General features: G+C 40.8%; 2 protein-coding genes across 4 annotated transcripts in view; one reads left to right on the forward strand and one right to left on the reverse strand.

Annotated features, from left to right (window-relative positions):
* Positions 1–9,856, forward strand: part of APPBP2 (amyloid beta precursor protein binding protein 2) — a 72,120-nt gene extending 62,264 nt beyond the window's left edge. Inside the window, exons 13-15 of one of the 3 annotated variants that reach the window (XR_010343347.1) lie at positions 1,937–2,102; positions 5,119–6,114; positions 8,892–9,856. Coding sequence is in view for 2 of the 3 variants with exons in the window: in XM_064378437.1 (XP_064234507.1) it covers positions 1,937–2,102; positions 5,119–5,372 (420 nt within the window). In the remaining variant the exon portion in view is untranslated. Of the gene's footprint in view, positions 1–1,936; positions 2,103–5,118 lie in introns of all 3 variants that reach the window. The other 2 variants (XM_064378437.1, XM_064378436.1) reach the window with 2 other exon arrangements.
* A 6,653-nt stretch (positions 9,857–16,509) lies between these two features.
* LOC135275699 (probable ribosome biogenesis protein RLP24) lies at positions 16,510–17,022 on the reverse strand. The gene has a single exon (XM_064378045.1). The coding sequence runs from the start codon at positions 16,999–17,001 to the stop codon at positions 16,510–16,512; it is 492 nt and encodes a 163-aa protein (XP_064234115.1). The 5' UTR covers positions 17,002–17,022.
* Positions 17,023–22,441: the final 5,419 nt, after the last annotated feature.

The following is a 22,441-nucleotide window of genomic DNA, read 5'->3' on the forward strand; positions in this document are numbered from 1 at the left end:
GTTGAGACTGCAGTGGCTATGATTACACCACTGCACTCTGGCCTAGGTGACAAAGTGAGACCCTATCTCTAGAACAAACAAAAAATAGTCAAAATATAAGTATCAGGACAATGGGCCAGGCACAGTGGCTCATGCCTGTAATTCCAGCATTTTTGGAGGCCAGAGTAGGAGGAACACCTGAAGCCAGGAGTTCAAGACTAGCCTGGTCAATATAGGGAAATTCTGTCTCTACAAAAAACAAAAAATTAGCCAGACATGGTGGCTTACACCTGTAGTCCCAGCTTCTCCAGAGGCTGAGGCAAGAGAATGACTTGAGCCCAAGAGGTTGAGGCTGCAATGAGCTATGATCACACCACTGCACTCCAGCCTAGGTGACAGAGTGAGAGCCTGTTTCAAAAAAAAAAAGAAAAAGAAAAAAATCAAGGCCATGAACAATTAGGAAACATGTCAAACCGAAAGGATTAATATACGAGGCCAGGCGCAGTGGCTCACATCTGTAATCCCAGCACTTTGGGAGGCCGAGGCGGGCGGATCACTTGAGGTCAGAAGTTCAAGACTAGCCTGGCCAACATGGTGAAACCCCATCTCTACTAAAAATACAAAAATTAGCCAGGTGTGGTAGCATGCGCCTGTCATCCCAGCTACTGGGGAGGCTGAGACAGGAGAATTGCTTGAACTTGGGAAGTGGAAATTGTAGTGAGCCAGGATCTGCACTCCAACTTAGGTGACAGAGTGAGAGTTCATCTCAAAAAAAAAAAAAAAGATTAATATACAAAAGTAGTGCCTGAGATAAGAAAAAAATTTTAAATAAAAAAGACAAATATGATTGCTATACTTGACTTCAAACATAGTTCTTAGTATATAATTATTGATATATAATTCTTAGTATATACTACGTACATATAGCTCTTAGCAGAATGCCTGGCACATGGTAGGTATACAAGAAATGTCAGATATTGCAACAAGTATTATTAATTGTAGTAATAAATACGACTAACTTTAATGTCTTTTAGAATTTCGAGTTATAAATTCCTTTTTTTTTTTTTTTTTTAATATAAGGTCTTACTCTTGCCCAGGCTGTACAGTACAGTGGTGTGATCACGGCTCACTGCAGCCTCAACCTCCCTGGGATCAGGTGATCCTTTCACCTGAGCCTACCAAGTGCTGGGAGTACAGGCACACACCACCACGCCGGCTAATTTTTGTATTGTTTGTAGAGACAGGGTCTTGCCCTATTGTGTAGACTGATCTCGATCTCCTGGGCTCAAGCAATCTGCCTGCCTCGACCTCCCAAACAGTTGGGATTACAGGCATGAGCCACTGCATCCAGCCTATACATTCTTAATATTACTAATTTTGGGATCACAGCAAGGAATGAGTGAAAGGTCTGCCTTACCTGAAAAGCACACCTTTTATATCCCTCAATTCGCTTGAGTTTAGTTTGTTGAGGGAAATAAAAATTGTCAAAATTCCAAAAAATGAAATGAAGTGTATGCCCATGTAAATTAACATATTATGATATAGAGCTTGTAAAGAAGATTCAACTAAAATTTGGACTGTTAACTGTGTTACCCAAAGGAAGTAATTATTATTTTAGAATATTTTGTTAATTTCTTCTAACAGTTTCTTATATTTAATTTTGCAAATTTCTTCTTTGTTGTTAATTTCTTCTAACAATTTTTTATTACCAGGGTAAGTTTTCACTTGTTACTTTTGGCATAGGATAATATTGCTGTCATCAGTTTATCTGCAGTTTCCAAAAAATCTGTAATGCTTCCCATAGGCAGTTTTTGGAATAACATAGTATGTTCTTTGATCTGATTACCTCATGGCATTCATAAGATGTCTTTGGCATTTAGATCAGTCTTGCTCATTGAGTAAGAACTGTTAAGATGAGAAAAAGTGTAATGATTGATTCAGCATAATTGTTTTTCAGGAAGCTGAAGAAATGCACATCAAAGCAATTCAGATTAAAGAACAACTTCTTGGTCAAGAAGATTATGAAGTAGCCCTTTCAGTGGGACATCTGGCTTCTTTATATAATTATGACATGAATCAGTATGAAAATGCTGAGAAACTTTATTTGCGATCTATAGCAATTGGTATGTTACATTTAAATTTTCTTTAGTCAGTTGATGACAAATCAACATGTCAGCATGTCTTATATGTTGTATAAGGAAAATGTTATTAAAGGCTTAAATGGGGCTGGGTGCAGTGGCTAATACCTGTAATTCCAGCACTTTGGGAGGCCAAGGTTGGTGGATCGCTTGAGGTCAGGAGTTCTAGACCAGCCTGGCTAGTATGGTGAAACCCCATCTCTACTAAAAAATACAAAAAAAAAAAAAAAATTAGCCAAGGATAAGTCCCAGCTACTCAGGAGACTGAGGCAGAAGGAGAATCACTTGAACCTGGGAGGTGGAGGCTGCCGTGAGCTGAGATTGCGCCACTGCAGTCCAGCCTGGGCGTCAGAACAAGACTCCATCTCAGAAAAATAAATAAAATAAATAGTAAAATATAAAATAAAATAGACTTAAATGGGATAAGTTGCTAAGGATATTCAGGAATCATCCAAAAATCATCTGGAACATTTTGCTAAAGGTGCTTTTTTTGATATTGAAGTCAGTAGTAAGAGGTGTGACAGTAGAGTGTCATGTGTAGGCAAAAGTAGTTATTTTAAACTGTTTGTGCAATTACTGCCCACTCATTCCTCCCCCTACCTTCTCCTAACTTTAACATCATGGGTCAGGTTTACCTGTTTTTGAACTTAATCAGATTAAGTTATACAATATATATTTTTATGTGTCTGGCTTATTGGTGAACATTAATGGTGAAATCTGTGATGTTGCATATCACTGCCATATGTTTGATTAGGATGTCATTATCCATTCCACTGTTTTGTTTTTTTCCTTTTTTAAATGTTTTTATTTTTTTGAAACCATTACATCTGAGACCATTCCACTGTTAATAAATATTTGGAACATTTGGAACATTTGGATTTCCATTTCAGGGCTACTACAAAATCAAAATAAGAAGCCATGGCCATCGTCTTATGAAGTTCCTGTTAAAACGCTTACCCATTTTTTATATTGATTTGTCATTTTCTTATTGACTTATAGAAGTTCTTTATGTGATATGAATCTGACAGACCCTTCGTTGGTCACATGCCCTGCAGATGTCTTCTCTTACTCTATTGCTTGTTTCCTAATGGAGCCTTTTATAAAACAAAAGTTCTTAATTTTTTTTTTTTTTGAGACAGGATCTTATTCTGTACAGATCAGGGCTCACAGCAGCCTCAACCTCCTGGGCTCAAGTGATCCTCCTGCCTCAGCCCCCTAAGTAGCTGGGACTACAGACATGTGCCAGCACACCTGGCTAATTTTTTTTTTTATTTCAGTATGACGAGGTCTCACAATGTTGGCCCAGGCTGATCTCAAGTTCCTGAGCTCAAGTGATTCTCCTACCTCAGCCTCCCAAAGTACTGGGATTGCAGGCGTACAGGCATGAGCCACTGTGCCTGGCCAGTTCTTAATGTAATCAGAGGCATCAATATTTTCTTTTGTGAATAGTACTTTTTGTGTTCTGTTTAAGAAGTCTTTTTAGCTGGGCACGGTGGCTCAAGCGTGATTATGCCTGTAATCATTTATCCATATATATGGGGGTTCCCTATTATCCATAATATATTGACTGACTTGCTCATTCCTCAAGTGCACGTAGTTTCAGAATTGCTAACCCATACCACTGTGAAAAACAAACCTACTATTTAGCGTTCGATATTTCTTTACAAATTTCCTTTTTCTTTAGTCTGAAGGTAGTATATGTTCACAATACAGTGTTCAAAAGTTAGTTGGGGTTATTTACACCCCGTTCCTTCAATGTGGTTATGTTATTTTTTCTTTTCTCTTTCTTTTTTTTTTTTTTTTTTTTGAGACAGAGTCTCACTCGGTTGCTAGGCTGGAGTGCTGTGGTGTGATCTCGGCTCACTGCAACCTCTGCCTCCTGGGTTCAGGCGATTCCCCTGCCTCAGCCTTCTGAGAAGCTGAGACTACAGGCAGGTTCCACCATGCCTGGCTAATTTTTTTTTTTTTTTTAATTTTTCTCTCCTTCCCTCTCCAATTTTTTTTTTTTTTTTTGTATCTTAGTAGAGACGAGGTTTCACCATGTTGGCCAGGATGGTCTCGAACTCCTGACCTCTTGATCTGCCCGCCTTGGCCTCCCAGAGTGCTGGGATTACAGGCATGAGCCACCACACCCGGCCAGTTATGTTATTCTTTTGCAAAACAGTTAGGCTTATTTATCATGTTAAATTTTTGCCCGCATCTCTCTTTATTTTGTTAATTTTTTTGAGTATGTGAAATATTAATTTTCTGTAATTAGAACTGTACAGATAGATATGCTCAGAGACATGTAATTTTCTCTGATTTCTTCTACCCAGTTCCCACCCACTCACTATGGATAACCAGTCTCATTAGTTTCTGGTTTATTGTTTTTGTGTATCTTTTTGCACAATGAGCAAATAAATATTTTCCTATTTTCCCTATCGTACGCAAAAGATAGCATACTATAGATACTCTTTGGTATTTTACTTTTTTAAATCTGAACAACATACATACCATCAGTCACTTCGTAACACTTTATAGAGAGCCCAGAGTTTCCCCCTCAGTTTGCAGCTACATGGTATGCCATTGAGTGATGATACCTAGTTGATTAAACTGGTTCTGTGTGTTTTTATTTGTTTCTGTTAATTTGTAATTACAAATACTGTTGCAGTGAATAGCCTTGGGCATGCATATTTTTCTATTGTTGGAGATGCTGCCATTCTTCTTTGAGATCTCTTTAAAACAGTTCCTTCAAACCATGATTTTTTATAATTCTGTTCTAATCTGGCCAACTTCTTTAGACAAGAGAAAAATTTTTTTGAAGTCTTAGTGATAGCTCATAGGTGGGACTGATTTGGGGGATGCTGATACAAGAATTATATCTATTCTTTTTAGGAGAATAAACCTAAGCCACCCTGTTTAAAGAATTGTACTTGTGTTCTTGTTATAGAAATTGCTTGTTATCTCATTATTTGTGCTTGCTTTCTTTTTTTTTTTCTTTTTCTTTTTTTGTTATTTTCAGGGAAGAAACTTTTTGGTGAAGGCTACAGTGGACTAGAATATGATTATCGAGGTCTTATTAAACTTTACAACTCCATTGGAAATTACGAAAAAGTGTTTGAATATCACAATGTTCTGTCTAACTGGAACCGGTTGCGAGATCGGCAGTATTCAGTGACAGATGCTCTTGAAGATGTCAACACCAGCCCCCAGTCCACTGAAGAAGTAGTGCAGTCCTTCCTGATTTCTCAGAATGTTGAGGGACCGAGCTGCTGAGGGAGGACCTCAGTTAACCAATTACCTTTTCCCAGATTCCAGGGAATTCATACTGTGAAATCAAAACCATGTTGTTTTGGGGGGCTGGAATTTGCATTGAAACACTGGTCCAGTCCATTGAAGACCCGATTTTGGGTGATCCCTATCTTGCAGAGTGTCTGTAGGAATAAGCATATATTCAGTTACATTCAGCATGTACCGCATGTGTAAGTAGTCTGGCCCACATTTTCAACCTAGTAGAACAAACAACAGGAAATCTTTTTTTGTTTTTGTTTTTAAAAAATTCATTTTGCAGAAAGCCTGAAAGAATAAAACATACCCCTAAATAAAACTAAGAGTTTAAAAGAGTTACATTCTTATTATGTAAGGATGATTTTAACAACTTTTTAATATGTAATTCTTCCATGTGGAGGTATTCAATACTGTAGTGTAAAGGAATTTTATGGGGAAAATCTTTATATGCAGTATAGAAAAGTTAACACAAGTACTAATAAAAGAGGGACATCCCAACTTGTGTTTGGCTACCTTGCCCAGAGAAGTGGATACAACCACTCTATATTACAAGGAAAGGACTGTCAGATTCATCTGAACTGGACCAGTGTTGATCTGTAAGTAATAGAAAATCTGATAGACCAGCATTACTGACTTTCTTTTTTTTTTTTGGTACAACAGTGCAAGATGCTCTGATGGCATTTGGTAACAGGACCAGGAGGATCTAAAAAGGACCAGCCTAATGTAGAAGGTGATTATTTGGACCAGAGGCTTTAGATTATTGTTTTAGACCCTACGTATACTTTTATCAGAATGATTTTATTTAGATGTGTGATGAAAAAGGATAATGCAAAAATTATATTCATGTAATAGATACCAGTTAGGGAAGTTTGGCAATTTCAATGGCGTATTTTTAGTCAAGGTACACAGATGGCAGTGCCATAAGCAAGTCTATAAATATCGGCTGCAGCCATCCCCCTCATTTTAAATGGTGCCCTAATAATCAATGCAGTTAACAAGTATATTGGCTGTGAGTCATGAAATAGTTCATGTTCAGATGGAAATGTTAGGTTACTGTATGGTTTATGGAGATTAATGAAAACGAATGCCCAAAAATAAGTCTTAGAAAATCTTCTGTTTTTATGGTAAATAGTGATACAACTGGGTCATTTCATTTGAAATTTAGGAGTCAAATGGAAAGATCCCCTAATAATACAACGATTTCACTAACTTGACTTTCTGTTTATTGGGTTTTGATTTGATTTTTTTAAAGCCAGTCAGGTTATTTAATAATGAGGTAATAAATTTAAGAATTTGTGACATGTAGCAATTCAAGAAACAAAAAGGTATTTTACTGTTACCTCAATTCTTACTGTAGTAGCCTAACTAATGCTTCTATAGTTAAGAATCTGGGTTCCCCCCCTATTTTCAGGGGTTCATGACTTGGCTGTTAAAGATGTTGCTCCTAGCTAATGTTTGGAGTAGTCTGTGGGTGAATGGATGTGTGTTGAATGTTGGTTTTCTTTTTAACATTCATGTTGGGTGAGAGGGGCAAAAATCTAAACTGTCTGCCATACTGATCTTGAGTACAGAAAAATCAATTGTAGATTTCAAATTTTATTAATATTTTAAGCACTTTTTTGAACTTCTCAACCTTGTTTGAAGCTGTTATTTACAGTCCTATTAGTTATAAGCCAGTGCATTTAAGTCCCTAGAAGGGGATTGGTTGGGGGATGTATTGAAAGAGATGAAGCATGCCCACACCCTAAGATGATAACTGTGTTATTTAGAAACCTGGGTTTATTCTTCAAATTGAATTATTTTCTTTTTAAAATTTGGAAAGAGTAGATTGACATACTTGCAGTTTATGAAGCTGCTCCCACCCGCCGCCCCTCAGTTAATTGCAGTCTAATGCCAAGAGGCACTTCTTTATTAATTACCAAATAGTCTTTGTGACCAGGGACTAACATTTTTAAGTTACTCAGCTCTATCCTCATGGGCCTATATATTTAATACCTCCAAAGATCTTTTCACGATAGGCTTTGTATGCTTTTATTGGTTATTTAGAATCCAGTGGTATGTTTGTGGTATAGGAATGTCATGGTAAATTGTTTTTTAATAAATATTTTGAAACATGTTTCCATATGAAGTTTTTTTTTTTTCAATCTGTATTTTTTGGTTTTGTGCACATACAGCATTTCCTAGGATAAAAATAAACAAATGACTTACAGCCTCATTGTCCCTAACTCAGTTTGAACTCAGCTTAGCTCACACTCAGTGATAAAACAACATGGTATTTAGAAGCCTAGGATCACAGGGTGGTAATGTCAATTGGCAGCCAGTTGTGTTTTTCTGAAACATCGTTATTGGCAGTTTCTCCTTATCACCACTGCTTTAATGTATTTTTTTTTTTTTTTTTGTAAATCCACATACTTTAATGCATACACTCTAGCTTAAGACAACAGATTTTCACTTTTGGTTAGGGATCTGACTTAATACGCTATTATTTCTGGTTATAATGAAGAGTAATAACTTATAACTTTAAGATTCATCCTCTTAGTAGGGATGTTTAGGACAAGTTAGAAAGATGTGTGCCACTATGATTTGTTGGTTTTTAAAAAACATCTCGAAGAAAAGAGTAAAATTTATCTCACAATAAGTTACCTTGCACAAACTTTTTACATATGGTGAGGTGTGTAAGGAAGCCCTGGCCAACTTAAAGGTTTTTCTGGCGGTTCAGCAAAGTCATGTTAAATGAGGGTCTTTGATCTCATCCTCTTCTGACTCTTCCCTTCTACCTAGTCTTTTCCTAAGGTTTGGTGCTACTCAAGTTGGGTGCATCAGGGAGCTCTGTCTGCACTCGCATGTGTCGTTCAGGTCGCCATTCATGCCTGCATTCAATTTATTAGAGCCAGTTGGGATTTTTAGAGCATAATCTTTAGAGTCCTTAAAACTGACTTTGCCAGAGGGATTGAGACCCTTATTACCATCAAATCTCTGTCTCTGCTTGGTTAAAAATTGATTCACTATTGCTTTGTAATAACCCCTGCCCAGGTATTTTTTCATTTGTGAAAATAAAGGATTTGAGAAAGACCTTGGGTCCTAGTCTGTTAGGAAGAGTTTATAATTTTGCGAAAATTAAGTACAGAGGTTGCAATCTTAGAAATAATGAGGGTGCCATCTGGCTGCTCCCTAATAGTGCAGACCAAAAACTGCAGTAAACACATGCCAAAACATGATTGAAACCTTTGGCCAAAACTTTATATATAGAAATAATGATTTGCTCATAACAGGTATCGTTAACTGCCATTTTTTATGTTTTTCCTAAAACATAAAAACACAAATTTCTGTAGCCTTGCTGCTTCCTTTTTATTTTTTCTGAGTGGCAAAGTTACTACTGGAAAAACACTAATTTATAAGTACAAATTTTTTTAGAGTTTTATGTTTGCTTTAAAAGTGAACGTGTATTTCGCCTCTTGGCTGTGGAGGATCTTAGTTGCCAGGAAAAATTCTTTTTTTTTTAAACAGAGTTTCATTCTTGTTGCCCAGGCTGGAGTGCAATGGCACTGTCTTGGCTCACTGCAGCCTCCACCTCCCCGATTCAAGCAATTCTCCTGCCTCAGCCTCCTGAGTAGCTGGGATTACAGGCACCCGCCACCGCACCCAGCTAGGAAATTCTTTTCTTGTGGTTAATATGACATTTGGATTAATCTCCAGCTTCAACACTAGTTCTTTTGTCCATAAATCTCAGGAATGTTTTAGGCAGAAAACTGGTTTTACCCTATTGATAATCAGAAGGAGTGTGCTTTAGGATTTATTGCATAATACTATTCTTTATTGCAGTCCTAGGTATCTATAGCATGAGTGGCCTTAGTGAGTTTGTTGAAGTGCACATGTTTTTCAAGAGTAAAATTTAAGATTAAAAATATATGCTATATATAGATATCTAGAAAACTTGGTTTGTGGTGCACAGTTAAGTGTTGGATCACTAAATTACCATTGCAGGTACCATTTGTGTAACAGTACTCATTTCTGTATATTCCTTTTATGGGAAGGTATGGGTAACTAAAACTTTTCAGTTTAGTTCTACTTTTATGATGTGAATGAATGCTACATTTTACTAAATATTACCAGGTCAGTACTATTTTTATACTTTATTAAGCAACAGGGGATTTCAGTTTAATAGACTCAAAATGAAAAGTTCTTAATGGAACAGTTAAAAGCAAAACACTAACAATCTTTACATGAAAATCCCCACTAGTAGTGCCACAATAATTTCTATAGAAATATCTAAGGTCATTAAATAGATTTCTGAAGACAGTTCTTCATTGTGTCAGGATGACCTTTCATATCATTCTCACCAACTTGTAGTGCCCACCGTTATTTGTAACTATTAAACCATACTAAGTATGTTTGTAACCAGCATTGTGATATAGTCTGTACTTGTATTGCTAAAAATGAATTATTGACCTAATAAATATAGTGTTCCTGCATTCATAGTGTATCTGTTTCCAATTTGGGTTTGATTGCTTTTCATTGGGATTAAGCTTTGCAGACTGTTTTTATTAGAGAACAGTGTGAGAGAAACTGTTGGAACTAGAACAAAAGTGCCCTTGTTCAAGAAAATTAAGATGTGTGGCAGAGGAGGCACATGGTAACATCTGGAGATTGTGCTGATGAAAAGCACTTTGAAAAAGACAAAGCACTGCATCAATGCAAAGGGATTTTTTAGTCTTTACAAAAGCATACCATTCTTTTAAGAATTCTCTCACTCTAAAGACTGGAGATGAATGAGGAGACCTGGTAAAGTTCTGCTGGGAATAGTGAAGAAAACCCTAGATTGGAGTTTCAGTTCCAGCTCTGTCTCTGAACTAGAAGATTCTGAGTTACGTCATTCCAACCCTCTTTGTGTTTTATTTCCTCACATGAATAAGGGGGTCAAATTAGGTCTTTAAAAAACTTCACCATGAAACAGCATAAATCTGAAGTACTCAAAAACCAGTTACAGGAAATGAAGATTTAATTTTAAAGATTAGGAAGAAGATATTGTAGACAAAATCCCATCACTTGGAATATAGTCAGCATCAGCTTCATTGCCTGCCACATTCAGTGATACTGGATTTTAAAATATTTCTTTTTACATCTCCATGACTTTGAACCTCTGAACATGCTATTTCCTTTTCTCCATGGAATGCCATTTCCCGGATAGTCTTACCTGTCAGGCTCAAAGATCAAGGAAACCTTTCCCTTAAAGTTTGTGTTGCCACTTGGTACTAATGCAGCATTTTAGTCAGAGCTCTGTTAAAGCAATTACCATGTGGCAATATAACTTACAGTATTAAGGCTATTTCCAACTTGTAAACTTTGCTGATTTGTGTATTTTTTCAAGAAACAACAGAATTTACCCTGTGACAGATACTGTCCTGAGTGTGTTGGCAAACTACACTAAGTAACTTTAAACACACTTTTCTATAGACAAATGCCCGTTAGGATTTATTACAGGAAACAAGCATTGGCAAGGATGTGCAGAAATGAGAGCCCTGTGTGCACTGTTGGCAGGAATGTAAAATGCTGCATCTGCCGTGAAAACCAGTATGACCTGTGCTCAAAAAATTAAAAACACAATTACCCTGTGATCCAGCAATTCAACTTCTGGGTATAGATCCAAAAGACAGGTTCTTGAACAGATACTTATATACCCATGTAGCAGCATTATTCACAATAGCCAAAGGCAGAAGCAACCCAAATGTCTATCAATGCATGAACAGGTAAATAAGGCAGGCCAGGCACGGGGGCTCACGTGTGTATTCCTAACACTTTGGGAGGCTGGCCGACACAAAGATTGTTTGAGCCAAGGAGTTCGAGGCCTGCCTGGGCAACAAGGTGAAACCCTGTCTCTACAAAAAATACAAAAGAAATAATTAGCTGGGCATGGTGGCACACACCTGTAGTCCCATCTACTCAGGAGACTGAGGTGGGAGGATTGCTTGAGCCCAGGAGGTCAAGGCTGCAGTGAGGCATGATCACACCACACTGCACCCCAGCCTGGATGACAGAGTGAGACCCTGTCTCAAAAAAATAAATATGGCTGGGTGTGGTGGCTTACCAAGTACCAGCTCAGCCATAGAGACCCCCATCCAGGCAGTGCTGAAGGAAATGAGAGTGAGACATCCATATAGAACAGCAAAGTGGGTCTATCCGGGTGGCCAGCAGCCTTCCGAACTAAGAGTCTTAGGAGCTGACAGCATTCCAGGCTCAAGGCCCCGAGTAGACTCTGACCCATGCAGTTATTCTCTTTGAACAGGTGATCATTATTAACAAACAGGTGTTTGGTATTTTCTCATAACACAAAACACACCAAATAGTCAGCTGGTGCCCACTTACCACTGATCACAAACAACCTAAAAAGTATTCTCCACGAGGGAGCCACGGGGGCAGGGTCAGATATCTTAAGGATTTGTTTTAACATGATATTTATACATTGTCCTGCCACGTTGGAATGCCCCAAGTAGTTTTCTGCTTGGGGATGCTGCGGCTAGGTTTTCCTTGCCGTTGTTCTTCCTCGCAAACAATATATTCTATCATACACTCAGCATTCAAACAATATTCGTAAACTTAACGTTCCTCAACATCAATATTCATAAACATTTCTCAACAGTGGTGCATGCCTGTAATCCCAGCTACTCCGGAGGCTGAGGCAGGAGAATTGCCTGAATCTGGGAGGTGAAGGTTGCAGTGAGCCAAGATCGTGCCACTGCACTCCAGCCTGGGCAATAGAGCAAGACACTTGTCTCAAAAAAAAAAAAAAAAAAATCTATAGATATATAGATACTCCAAGAATGTTAAGAAAACAAAAAAGATATATATAGCATATACATACAGTGGAATATTATCCATAAGAATATAGAAAATTCTGACGTCTATAAAATGGACAAAGCTTGAAGACATGCTAAGTGAAATAAGACAGTCACAAAGTATGATTCTACTATATGATGCATCTGGAGTAATCAAATTCATAGAAGCAGAAAGTAGGGACCAGGCGTGGTGGCTCATGCCTGTAGTCCCAGCACTTTGGGAGACTGAGGCAGGCAGATCCCAAGGTCAGGGGTTCGAGACAAGCATGGTGAAACCCCATCTCTACCAAAAATACAAAAATTAGCTGTATTAAATTAACATGGTGGTGCATATCTGTAGTCCCAGTTACTCAGGAAGCTGAGGCAAAAGAATTGCTTGAACCTGGGAGGTGGAGGTTGCAGTGAGCCGAGATCACATCATTGCACTCTAGCCTGGGTGACAAAGCAAGACTCTAAAGTAGGATAGAGGTTGCCAGGAGCTGGGGGTAGGGGAAAATGGAGAGTAGTTGCCTAATGCAGGTGTACCCAACGCCTGGGCCATGGACTGGTACAGGTCGGTGGCCTGTTAGGCACTGAGCCACAAGGCAGGAAGTGAGCAGTGGGTGGGCTCACTTGCCTGAGCTCCGCCTCCTGTCAGATCAGTGGCAGCATTAGGTGAACCCTAAACTGCACATGTGAGGGGTCTAGGTTATTCACTTCTTATGAGACACTAATGCCTGATGATTTGTCACTATCTCACATCACCCCTAGATGGAGCCGTCTAGTTACAGGAAAACAAGTTCAGGGCTCCCACTGATTCTGATTATGGTGAGTTGTATAATTATTTCATAATATATTACAATGTAATAGTAATAGAAATAAAGTGCACAATAAATATAATGTGCTTGAGGCTAGGCACAGTGGCTCACACCTGTAATCTCAGCACTCTACGAGGCCAAGGCAGGCAGATGGCTTGAGCTCAAGAGTTCGATACTGAACATGGCAAAACCTCATCTCTACAAAAAAATACAAACAAGTAGCTGGGTGCAGTGGTACATGCCTGTGGTCCCATCTACTCAGGAGGCTGAGGTGGAAGGGTTACTTGAGCCTGGGAGGAGGTTGAGGCTGCAGTGAGACATGATTGTGCCACTGCACCCCAGCCTGGGTGACACAGTGTGACCCTATCTCAATTTTTAAAAATGTAATATACTTGAATCATCTCAAAAGCACTCCACCTCCCCCTGATCCCAATCTGTGAAAAAATTGTCTTCCACAAAGCCAGCCCCTGGTGCCAAAAAGTTGGGGACCACTGGCCTAATGGATCTAGAGGTGTGTTTTGCATGATGCAAAAGTTCTGGAGATTGGTTTCACAACACTGTGAAAATTAATACTAGTGAATTTTACACATAAAATGATTCAGATGGGGCCAGTCATGGTGGCTCATGCCTGTAATCCCAGCACTTTGGGAGACTGAGGCGGGTGGATCATCTGAGGTCAGGAGTTCGAGACCAGCCTGACCAATATAGTGAAACCCATCTCTACTATAAATACAAAACTTAGCCTGGCGTGGTGGTGCATGCCTGGAGTCCCAGCTACTTGGGAGGCTGAGATAAGAGAATTGCTAGAACCTGGGAGGCGGAGGTTCCAGTGAGCCGAGATTGTGCCACTGCACTCCAGGCTGGGTGACAGAGCAAGACTCCATCTCAAAAAAAAAAAAAAAGTTCAGATGGCAAATTTTATGTGTATTTTACCACAATTCTTTAAAAATCAGAGGCTTCACTTTGCATAAGCAGTTAAATATGACGCATAAAATTTGAAAAAAAAAAATCTGTGAATGATCACTTCCAGAAAGTACCTTCAAAAACCTCTGGTGTAATTTATTTCTGAATTAGAACTTTGGTGTAACAAGTGAAAGTTGATTTGCATTTAAATTCTTTCCAAGTACAGAATCAGGTTTTTTCACTCTTGCTGCTATTTAAATAGTTTGAGTATTTTTCTTTCCTATTACATAATGACAGGTTATTTCTCTCTATGAGCTAAGAATGATCCAGATGTTGCCTCCTGTTTCACTTAGTCATGAAGTGTGTGTTTTTGTTTTGTTTTTGAGACAGGGTCTCACTGGTGTCCAGGCTGGTTTCAAACTCCTGGGTTCAAACAGTCCTCCTGCCTCAGCCTCCTGAGTAGCTGGGATTACAGGCTTGAGCCACTATGCCTAGCTCATGAATAGTTACTTTTTATTTCTAAACTTTCTATTTTTTTTCAAGTCTGTATACTCGTTTCCTATCACATATTCTTATGCCTGTAATTCCAGCACTTTGGGAGGCCGAGGCAGGTGGATTGCTTGAAGCCAGGAGTTTGAGACCAGCCTGGGCAACATGGAGAGAATCCATGTCTAGAAATTTTTTTTTTAAAGTTAGCCAGGCATGGTGGTGCATGCCTGTACTCCCAGCTACTCAAGAGGCTGAGGCAGGAGGGTCACTTGAGCCTGGGAAATTGAAGCTGCAGTGAGCTGTCATCATGCCACTGCACTCCAGGCTAGGTGACAGAGTGAGACCCTGTCTCAAAAAAAAGCCGATGTCTGTATACAAAAACAGGAAAAATCATAAAAAGACAGGAGCATGTGTATGGAGGAGTCAAGAAGTCTGGGCAGTCAGCATCCCAATTCAACTAAGCCAGTCCCTGAGCCCCTGTTTTCTTTTTCCTTTTTTTCTTTTTATTTGAGACTGAGTCTCACTCTGTCACCCAGGCCTACAGTGCAGTGGCACAATCTCAGCTCACTGCAATCTCTACCTCCCGATTCAAGCAATTCACCTGCCTCAGCCTCCTCAGTAGTTGGGATTATTACAAGCATATGCCGCCAAGTCTGGCCAAGTTTTGTATTTTTTTTTCTTTTTTTTCAATCTTGCAGGATAAAGTCTCTGAATGCACAATTTTTGTATTTTTAATAGAGATGGGATTTTGCCATGTTGGCCAGTCTGGTCTCGAACTCCTGACCTCAAGTGATCCGCCTGCCTCACCTCTTAGAGTGCTGGGATTACAGGTGTGAGCCACCGAACCCAGCGCTAGCCTGTTTTCTTTGTAGTGATGAGAAGGAGTTTCCCTCACAAGTTTGATATGAAAATCCAATGAGAATGGATATAAAACTCTTTTTTTTTTTTTACTTTTTAAATAGTTTTATTATATGTGCAAATAATGAACAGATGTTGTACCCATAAATTCTACTTTCCAAAAACAGGAGCTTTTTAAAAGAAAACCACTTAACTTTTTTTTTTTTTTTTTTTTGAGACGGAGTTTCGCTCTTGTTACCCAGGCTGGAGTGCAATGGCGTGATCTGGGCTCACCGCAACCTCCGCCTCCTGGGTTCAAGCAATTCTCCTGCCTCAGCCACCGGAGTAGCTGGGATTACAGGCATGTGCCACTATGCCCAGCTAATTTTTTGTATTTTTGGTAGAGACGGGGTTTCACCATGCTGACCAGGATGGTCTCGATCTCTTGACCTCGTGATCCACCTGCCTCGGCCTCCCAAAGTGCTGGGATTACAGGCTTGAGCCACCGCGCCCGGCCCCACGTAACTTTTAAAAGGCATTGGGATTCCTCTGCTTCTAGATCATTGGTAGGCTAGAAAAATAAAGTTTGCTCTACCAGGAATCACAAGTTGGAACTGAGTATTCTCCAAAGTGGAAATTCTAGAGTGTAGTGCCACTCCAGGCAAAGATTATTCAGTTCTCATCTCTGACAGCCAAAACTACCTATCAGAAGGGTTAAACCAGGTCAGAACAGTCCAGCATAATTAGGCTTCATCAAACAATATCATTATGCTCTTCTGAGATGCAAATAAACCAAAACAGGAAATACTAAAATCAAAATAGTATTTGACACTGTCATACAAATTGTTATTTCCTCGTCGTATCCCCTCTTCTATAACATTAATAAAGGGAATATTTTACTGCAAAGAATATTTTATTTTATACATCACTAACCATGAATTTTTGCCATTACTTATTATACAAATACTGCCCTGTGCCATTATCCAAATGGAATCAGCATTTTACATCCACAGTTCACTTCTACAGTTATAAGCAGAATTTTCATGATTTACATAAGTACATCTGTCAGTGAAGATTTAACACTAAGATGCAATGTAACATCAGTAATATCTGGTGTTTTATAGATGGCAATGTAGAAAAGATATATTTTAATCACTTTTCATTTAAGTGACCTTATGTAAAAAAAAAAAAAAACTAATAATTTAGCTGTTCCAAATGTCCAAAGGGCATTTTCAAATGCACATAAAAGAAATGGTTACAGAGATTTTAAGAAGTGTCTTCCATATCCACATCCTCTTGCAACTGCTGTACCATTTTCTCTTCCAAATGCTTCCCTTTACCTGCAAGAGGGGCTCGGATGAGATGGATGTTTTGCTTGACTTCTTTGATATCCTGAACTTTCTGTAGCTCTTTATTTTTCTTCAGTCTGTTCATTATAAATTTAGCTTGGCGTTTCTGTTTGATCTCTTCAACTCTCTTCATTGCATCAATAGTTTTATTCCATAGCTCTTGCTGATATTTGATAGGTTCATTTCTACGCTTTTCAAATTCAAATGAATTATCCACTGTAAGCTCTTTACCAGCTGCTTTCCGGAATGCTTTGGTCCACCTAACTTTGCGAGGATTGCGCTTCTTTTTAAAGTTGTTATGACATTTAGATTTACAAAATCTGAACACCTTGCAATCGTTGCGTACGAACATCATCCCGTGGCCAGGGTAGATGGGCCCGGAACAGAAATAACACTTCTCGATACGCATGTTGAACCCGCGTGGGTCCCCACTGACCGGATGTAAAACTCTTTGCCATTTCTCCTGGGTTACATGCATTTGTGATCATTATTATAAAGAGGAAAGTTTGGGTGACTCCTGAGAAACTGGGGTGGGAGTGGTTCAGGCAGTAGTCAGTCACTACATTCGCCGTTAGGAGACTTTTCCATTTAAAACTAGGAAAAGTCATCAGGTGCATTGGGTCATGCTTGGAATCTCAGTTATTTGGAAGGCGGAGATAGGAGAATCGCTTGAGACTAGGAGTTTGAGGCTGCAGCGAGCCATAATCATGCCCCTGCACTCCAGCCTGGACAACAGAGTGAGACTTCATCTCTTAAAAAAAAAAAAAAAAATGGCCAGGTGTGGTGACTCATGCCTGTAATCCCAGCGCTTTGGGAGGCCGAGGCGGGCGGAGTTTGAGACCAGCCCGGACAGCATGGTGAAACCCTGTCTCTACTAAAAACAGAAAAATTAGCTGGGTGTGGTGGTTCACGCCTGTAAGTACAGCTCCTTGGGAGGCTGAGGCAGGAGAATCACTTGATCCCGGGAGGCAGAGGTTGCAGTGAGCTGAGACTGGACCTTTGCACTCCAGCCTGGGTGACAGAGCAAGACTCTGTCTAAGGTTAAAAAAAAAAAAAAGAAAGCTTCAAAACCAAGCCTCACTTGTTGCCCATTTTCGCCTTTAGGCGTCCTGATTGTTCTCACGGTTGGTAATCGCACCCCTGGCCCCCTTCTCTTTATCTTCTGCCCATGCTGGTTTGCACACGCTAGTTGAAAGAACAAGACTGTCGTGTCCCGTAATTCCTCTAGGTGGCAGTGCTGCTTTGCCTACTGGGGACACTTGGTGTTTTGGACTGTTCCCAAAACGGCCACATTTCACTTGTCAGTGAAATCTCTCAGGAGTAGAAAACATTGGAAAGCCCATAGTCACCATGGACACCCTCCAGCCTGGCTTCCTTCTCTCTGAAATCCTCCCTGCTTTGACAAAACTATCAGGGTCTAGCCAAGCCAGGCTGGCCCCAGGCCTGTGCCTTCTCTTATCTTCACTTCCAGAGGTGATGATTATAAGGAAGAAAGAAATGGCACTTCCTCCCCACTTCCCCCATTCACGCTTCCCTGAACTCGTTCTTCGAGACTAGATTGACACTCATTTTAGCACTGTAAGTCTATGACGATGCTCACTTCTGAACACAAAAACTGAGGAAGGGAGGGAGAAGGGTCACATAGATCTGCCCTGGCGTCTCCTGCTCCAGGCCAGCCCTGCGCCCTCTATGCTGCTGCCTTAGGCAGAGCCCTGGCAAGCATGTCATTTGTGTTTTTGGGAAATGATTGGACCCTCCTAGAAATGACTGTCATCTACCTGGTCTTTCTAGCTGGAAACAATGCACCATCTTCACTCCCCTCCCTGCTCCCTTTCTCATCTCCCACATCTGTTACCAAAAACTGCCCATTTTCTATGATCTGATACATTACTATTCTCCCTTTTCTGCACACTTCCCATTGCCTTTTTGTACTCCAGGGGTAGCAAGTTACAGAGGCTACAAGGGTCACAAAGGTGATTTAAATGACTGAAGAGGGACAGTGTGGAAGGCAACAGGGAGGGGTGCAAACTGCAGTGAATGGGAAAGTGTATCTGTGAAGCCTACACAGCTCCTTCTCAGCCCAAGCCCATCGTCATGTGCAAATGCAGGCCCAAGTGTGGGCAGTTTTTACAAGAAGTCAGAAATCTGTTATTTTTAATGTGAGATACACCAAGTCCTAATATTGGCAACTAATTTTTTAAATGTCTTTCTTTCTTTTTCTTTCTTTCTTTCTTTCTTCTTTCTTTCCTTCCTTCTTTCTTTTTTCTTTCTTTTTCTTTTTCTTTTTTTCTTTTCTTTCTTTCCTTCTTTACTTCTTTTCTTTTTTTAAAGGAAAAAAAAGTTACGTGGTTTTCTTTTAAAAAGCTCCTGTTTTTGGAAAGTAGAATTTATGGGTACAAGATCTGTTCATTATTTGCACATAAAATAAAACTATTTAAAATGTAAAAAAAAAAAAAAAAGTTTTACATCCATTCTCATTGGATTTTCATATCAAACTTGTGAGGGAAACTCCTTCTCACCACTACAAAGAAAACAGGCTAGCGCTGGGTTCGGTGGCTCACACCTGTAATCCCAGCACTCTAAGAGGCGAGGCAGGCGGATCACTTGAGGTCAGGAGTTCGAGACCAGACTGGCCAACATGGCCAGTCTGTTGCCCAGGCTGGAGTGCAGTGGTGATATCTCGGCTCACTGCAACCTCTACCCCCACCAGGCTGACATGGTTTAACTTCATATCCCTATCCAAATCTCACCTCTAATTGTAATAATTCCCACATGTTGTGGGAGGGACGCAGTGGGAAGTAATTGAATCATGGGGGTGGGTTTTTTCTCTGCTGTTCTCGTGATTGTGAATAAGTCTCATGAAATCTGATGGTTTTATAAAGGGGAGTTCCCCTGCATATACTCTCTTGCCTACTGCCGTGTAAGACATGACTTTCTTTGCTCCTCATTCACCTTTGGCATGATTGTGAGGCCTCCGCAGCCATGTGGAACTTTGAGTCAATTAAATCTTTTTCCTTTATAAATTACCCAGTCTCTGGTATGTCTTTATTAGCAGCATGAGAGCAGACTAATAGAGTAAATTGGTACTGGGTAGTAGGCTGCTGCCGAAAATGTGGAAGTGACCTTGGAACTGGGTAACAGACAGAGGTTGGAACAGTTTGGAGGGCTCACAAGAAGATAGAAAAATGTGAGAAAGTTTAGAACTTCCTAGAGACTTTTGAATGACTTTGACCAAAATGCTGATAGTGCTATGGAAAATGAAGTCCAGACTGAGGTGGTCTCAGATGGAGATGAGCAACTTGTTAGAAACTGGAGCAGGGTGACTCTTGTTATGCTTTAGCAAAGAGACATTTGCCGCTGTGGCAGATGCCCCTGCCCTAGAGATTTGTGGAACTTTGAACTTCAGAGAGATGATTTAGGGCATCTGGCAGAAGAAGTTTCTAAGCTGCAAAGTATTCAGAAGGTAATTTGGGTGCTGTTAAAAGCATTCAGTTGTATGTATTCACCACAATATGGTTTGGAATTAGAACTTACATGTAAAAGGGAAGCAGAGCGTAAAAGTTCACAAAATTTGAAGCCTGATGGTGTGATAGAAAAGAATAACTCATTTCCTGGGGAGAAATTCAAGCTGGCAGCAGAAATTGGCATAAGTAAGGAGGAGCCAAATGCTAACCCCCAAGACAATAGGGAAAATGTCTCCAGGGCATGTCAGAGACCTTCTCGGAAGCTCTCCCATCACAGGCCCAGAGGTCTAGGAGAAAAAAAATGTTTTCCTGAGCCAGGTCTGGGGCTCCCCTGCTGTGAGCAGCCTGAGAATTTGATGCCCCGCATCCCAGTTGCTCCAGTGTGGCTAAAAGGGTACAGCTTGGGCCACAGCTTCAGAAGGTACAAGCCCCAGGCCTCGGCAGCTTCCACATGTTGTTAAGCCTGTAGGTGCCAGAAGTCAAGAATTCAGGTTTGGAAACTTCCATTTAGATTTCAGAGGATGTATGGAAATGCTTGAATGTCCAGGCAGAGGTGTGCAGCAGGAGTGGAGCCTTCATGGGGAACCTCTGCTAGGGCAGTGTGGAGGGGAAATGTAGTATGGGAGACTCCGCACAGAGTTCCACTGGGGCACTGCCAAGTGGAGCTGTCAGAAGAGGGCCACTGCCCTCCAGACCCCAGAGTGGTAGATCCACCAACAGCTCCCTGTGCACCTAGAAAAGCTGCATACATTCAATGCCTGTGAAAGCAGCCAAGAGTGAGGCTGTATCCTGCAAAGCCACAACGCCAGAGCTGCTCAAGACCATGGGAACCTACCTGTTCCATCGGCAGAACCTGGATGTGAGACATAGAGTCAAAGGAGATCGTTGTGGAACTTTAATATTTGACTGCCCTATGGATTTCAGACTTGCATGGGGCATGTAGCCTCTTCCCACATGTTGTGGGAGGGACGCCAAATACGGGAAATTTTGCCCAATTTCTCCCATTTGGAATGGGTTTATTTACTCAATGCCTGCACCCCATTGTATCTAGGAAGTAACTAACTTGTTCCTTTTGATTTTACAGGTTCATAGGTGAAAGGGACTTGCCTTGTCTCAGATGAGCCTTTGGACTTGGACTTTTGGGTTAATGCTGAAATGAGTTAAGCCTTTGGGGAACTGTTGTGAAGGCAGGATTGGTTTTGAAATGTGAGGACGTGAGGTTAGGGAGGGTAGCTGGGGCCGAATCATACCGTTTGGCTCTGTGCACCCACCCAGATCTCACCTCTAATTGTAATCATCCCCACATGCGGTAGGAGGGACCCGGTGGGCGGTAACTGAATCATAGGGGTAGGTTGTTTTCTGTGCTGTTTTCATGGTAGTGAATAAGTCTCATGAGAGCTGATGGTTTTATAAAGGGGAGTTCCCCTCCACACGTCGTCTTGCTTGTTGCCATGTAAGATGTGACTTTGCTCCTCATTTACCTTCTGCCAAGATTATGAGGCCTCCCCAGCCACGTGGAACTGTGAGTCAATTAAACCTCTTTCCTTTATAAATTACCCAGTCTTGGGTATGTGTTTATTAGCGGCGTGAGAAAAAACTAACACATGGGTTCAAGCGATTCTCCCACCTCAGCCTCCTGAGTATCTGGAACTACAGATGCGTGCCACTATGACCAGCTAATTTTTTTGTAGAGATGGGGTTTTGCCATGTCGCCCTGGCTAGTCTGAAACTCCTGCGCTCAAAGGATCCTCCCACCTCAGCCTCCCAAAGTGCTGAGATTACAGGCATCAGCCACCATGGCTGGCCTTCAAGTGTTTAAACAAGTAGAACATGACCAGGGACAAACAAAACACATCGGTGGCCTTACTTTAGTGCACAGGCTGCGGCTTCGTGACTGCTGGCTCGAGCCACCACGTTAGCTAAGACCGTTGGTGTTGTTTCTCTTTGGTTTCCTGCCTCTAGCCTCGCTGTCTTCCATGCACTTGCTCACAGTCACCAGAGCATCTCCCCAGTGCCCTCATCAACCCATTTATTCCACTGCTTGATACCTCCCTTGCTACTGCCCATCCCAAGCTACCGACAGAATGAAGCCCAGACGATGCAGGTAGGCTGCCAGGCTTGCCATTCTCTGACACCAGGCTCCCTCCCTCCCCACCTGTGCGCTCCCCTGGCAAACACCCAGCTGCTTTGTTACCTCCTCTGAGGTCTGCCCCAGTCACCTGTATTTACCCTGCCGTCATGTCTTTTCTGTGTCTGTCTGCTCCACTCGACTGTGATGGTCCTTGACACAAGTGACCATATCTTATTCATCCATGCATATGTGGGCCACCTGCCACTTAGAAGGTGACTGGCGAGTATTTTTTAAACAAATTAAAAATGTATGAA

This window comes from Aotus nancymaae, unplaced genomic scaffold (genome assembly GCF_030222135.1).
Source record: "Aotus nancymaae isolate 86718 unplaced genomic scaffold, 86718_ANA_hifiasm-v0.15.2.pri h1tg000018l, whole genome shotgun sequence".
Classification (NCBI taxonomy): Eukaryota; Metazoa; Chordata; class Mammalia; order Primates; family Aotidae; genus Aotus; species Aotus nancymaae.

Excerpts from the sequence above, each read along its gene's own strand:
- LOC135275699 (XM_064378045.1), bottom strand. The coding sequence starts at position 17,001 with ATGCGTATCGAGAAGTGTTATTTCTGTTCCGGGCCCATCTACCCTGGC.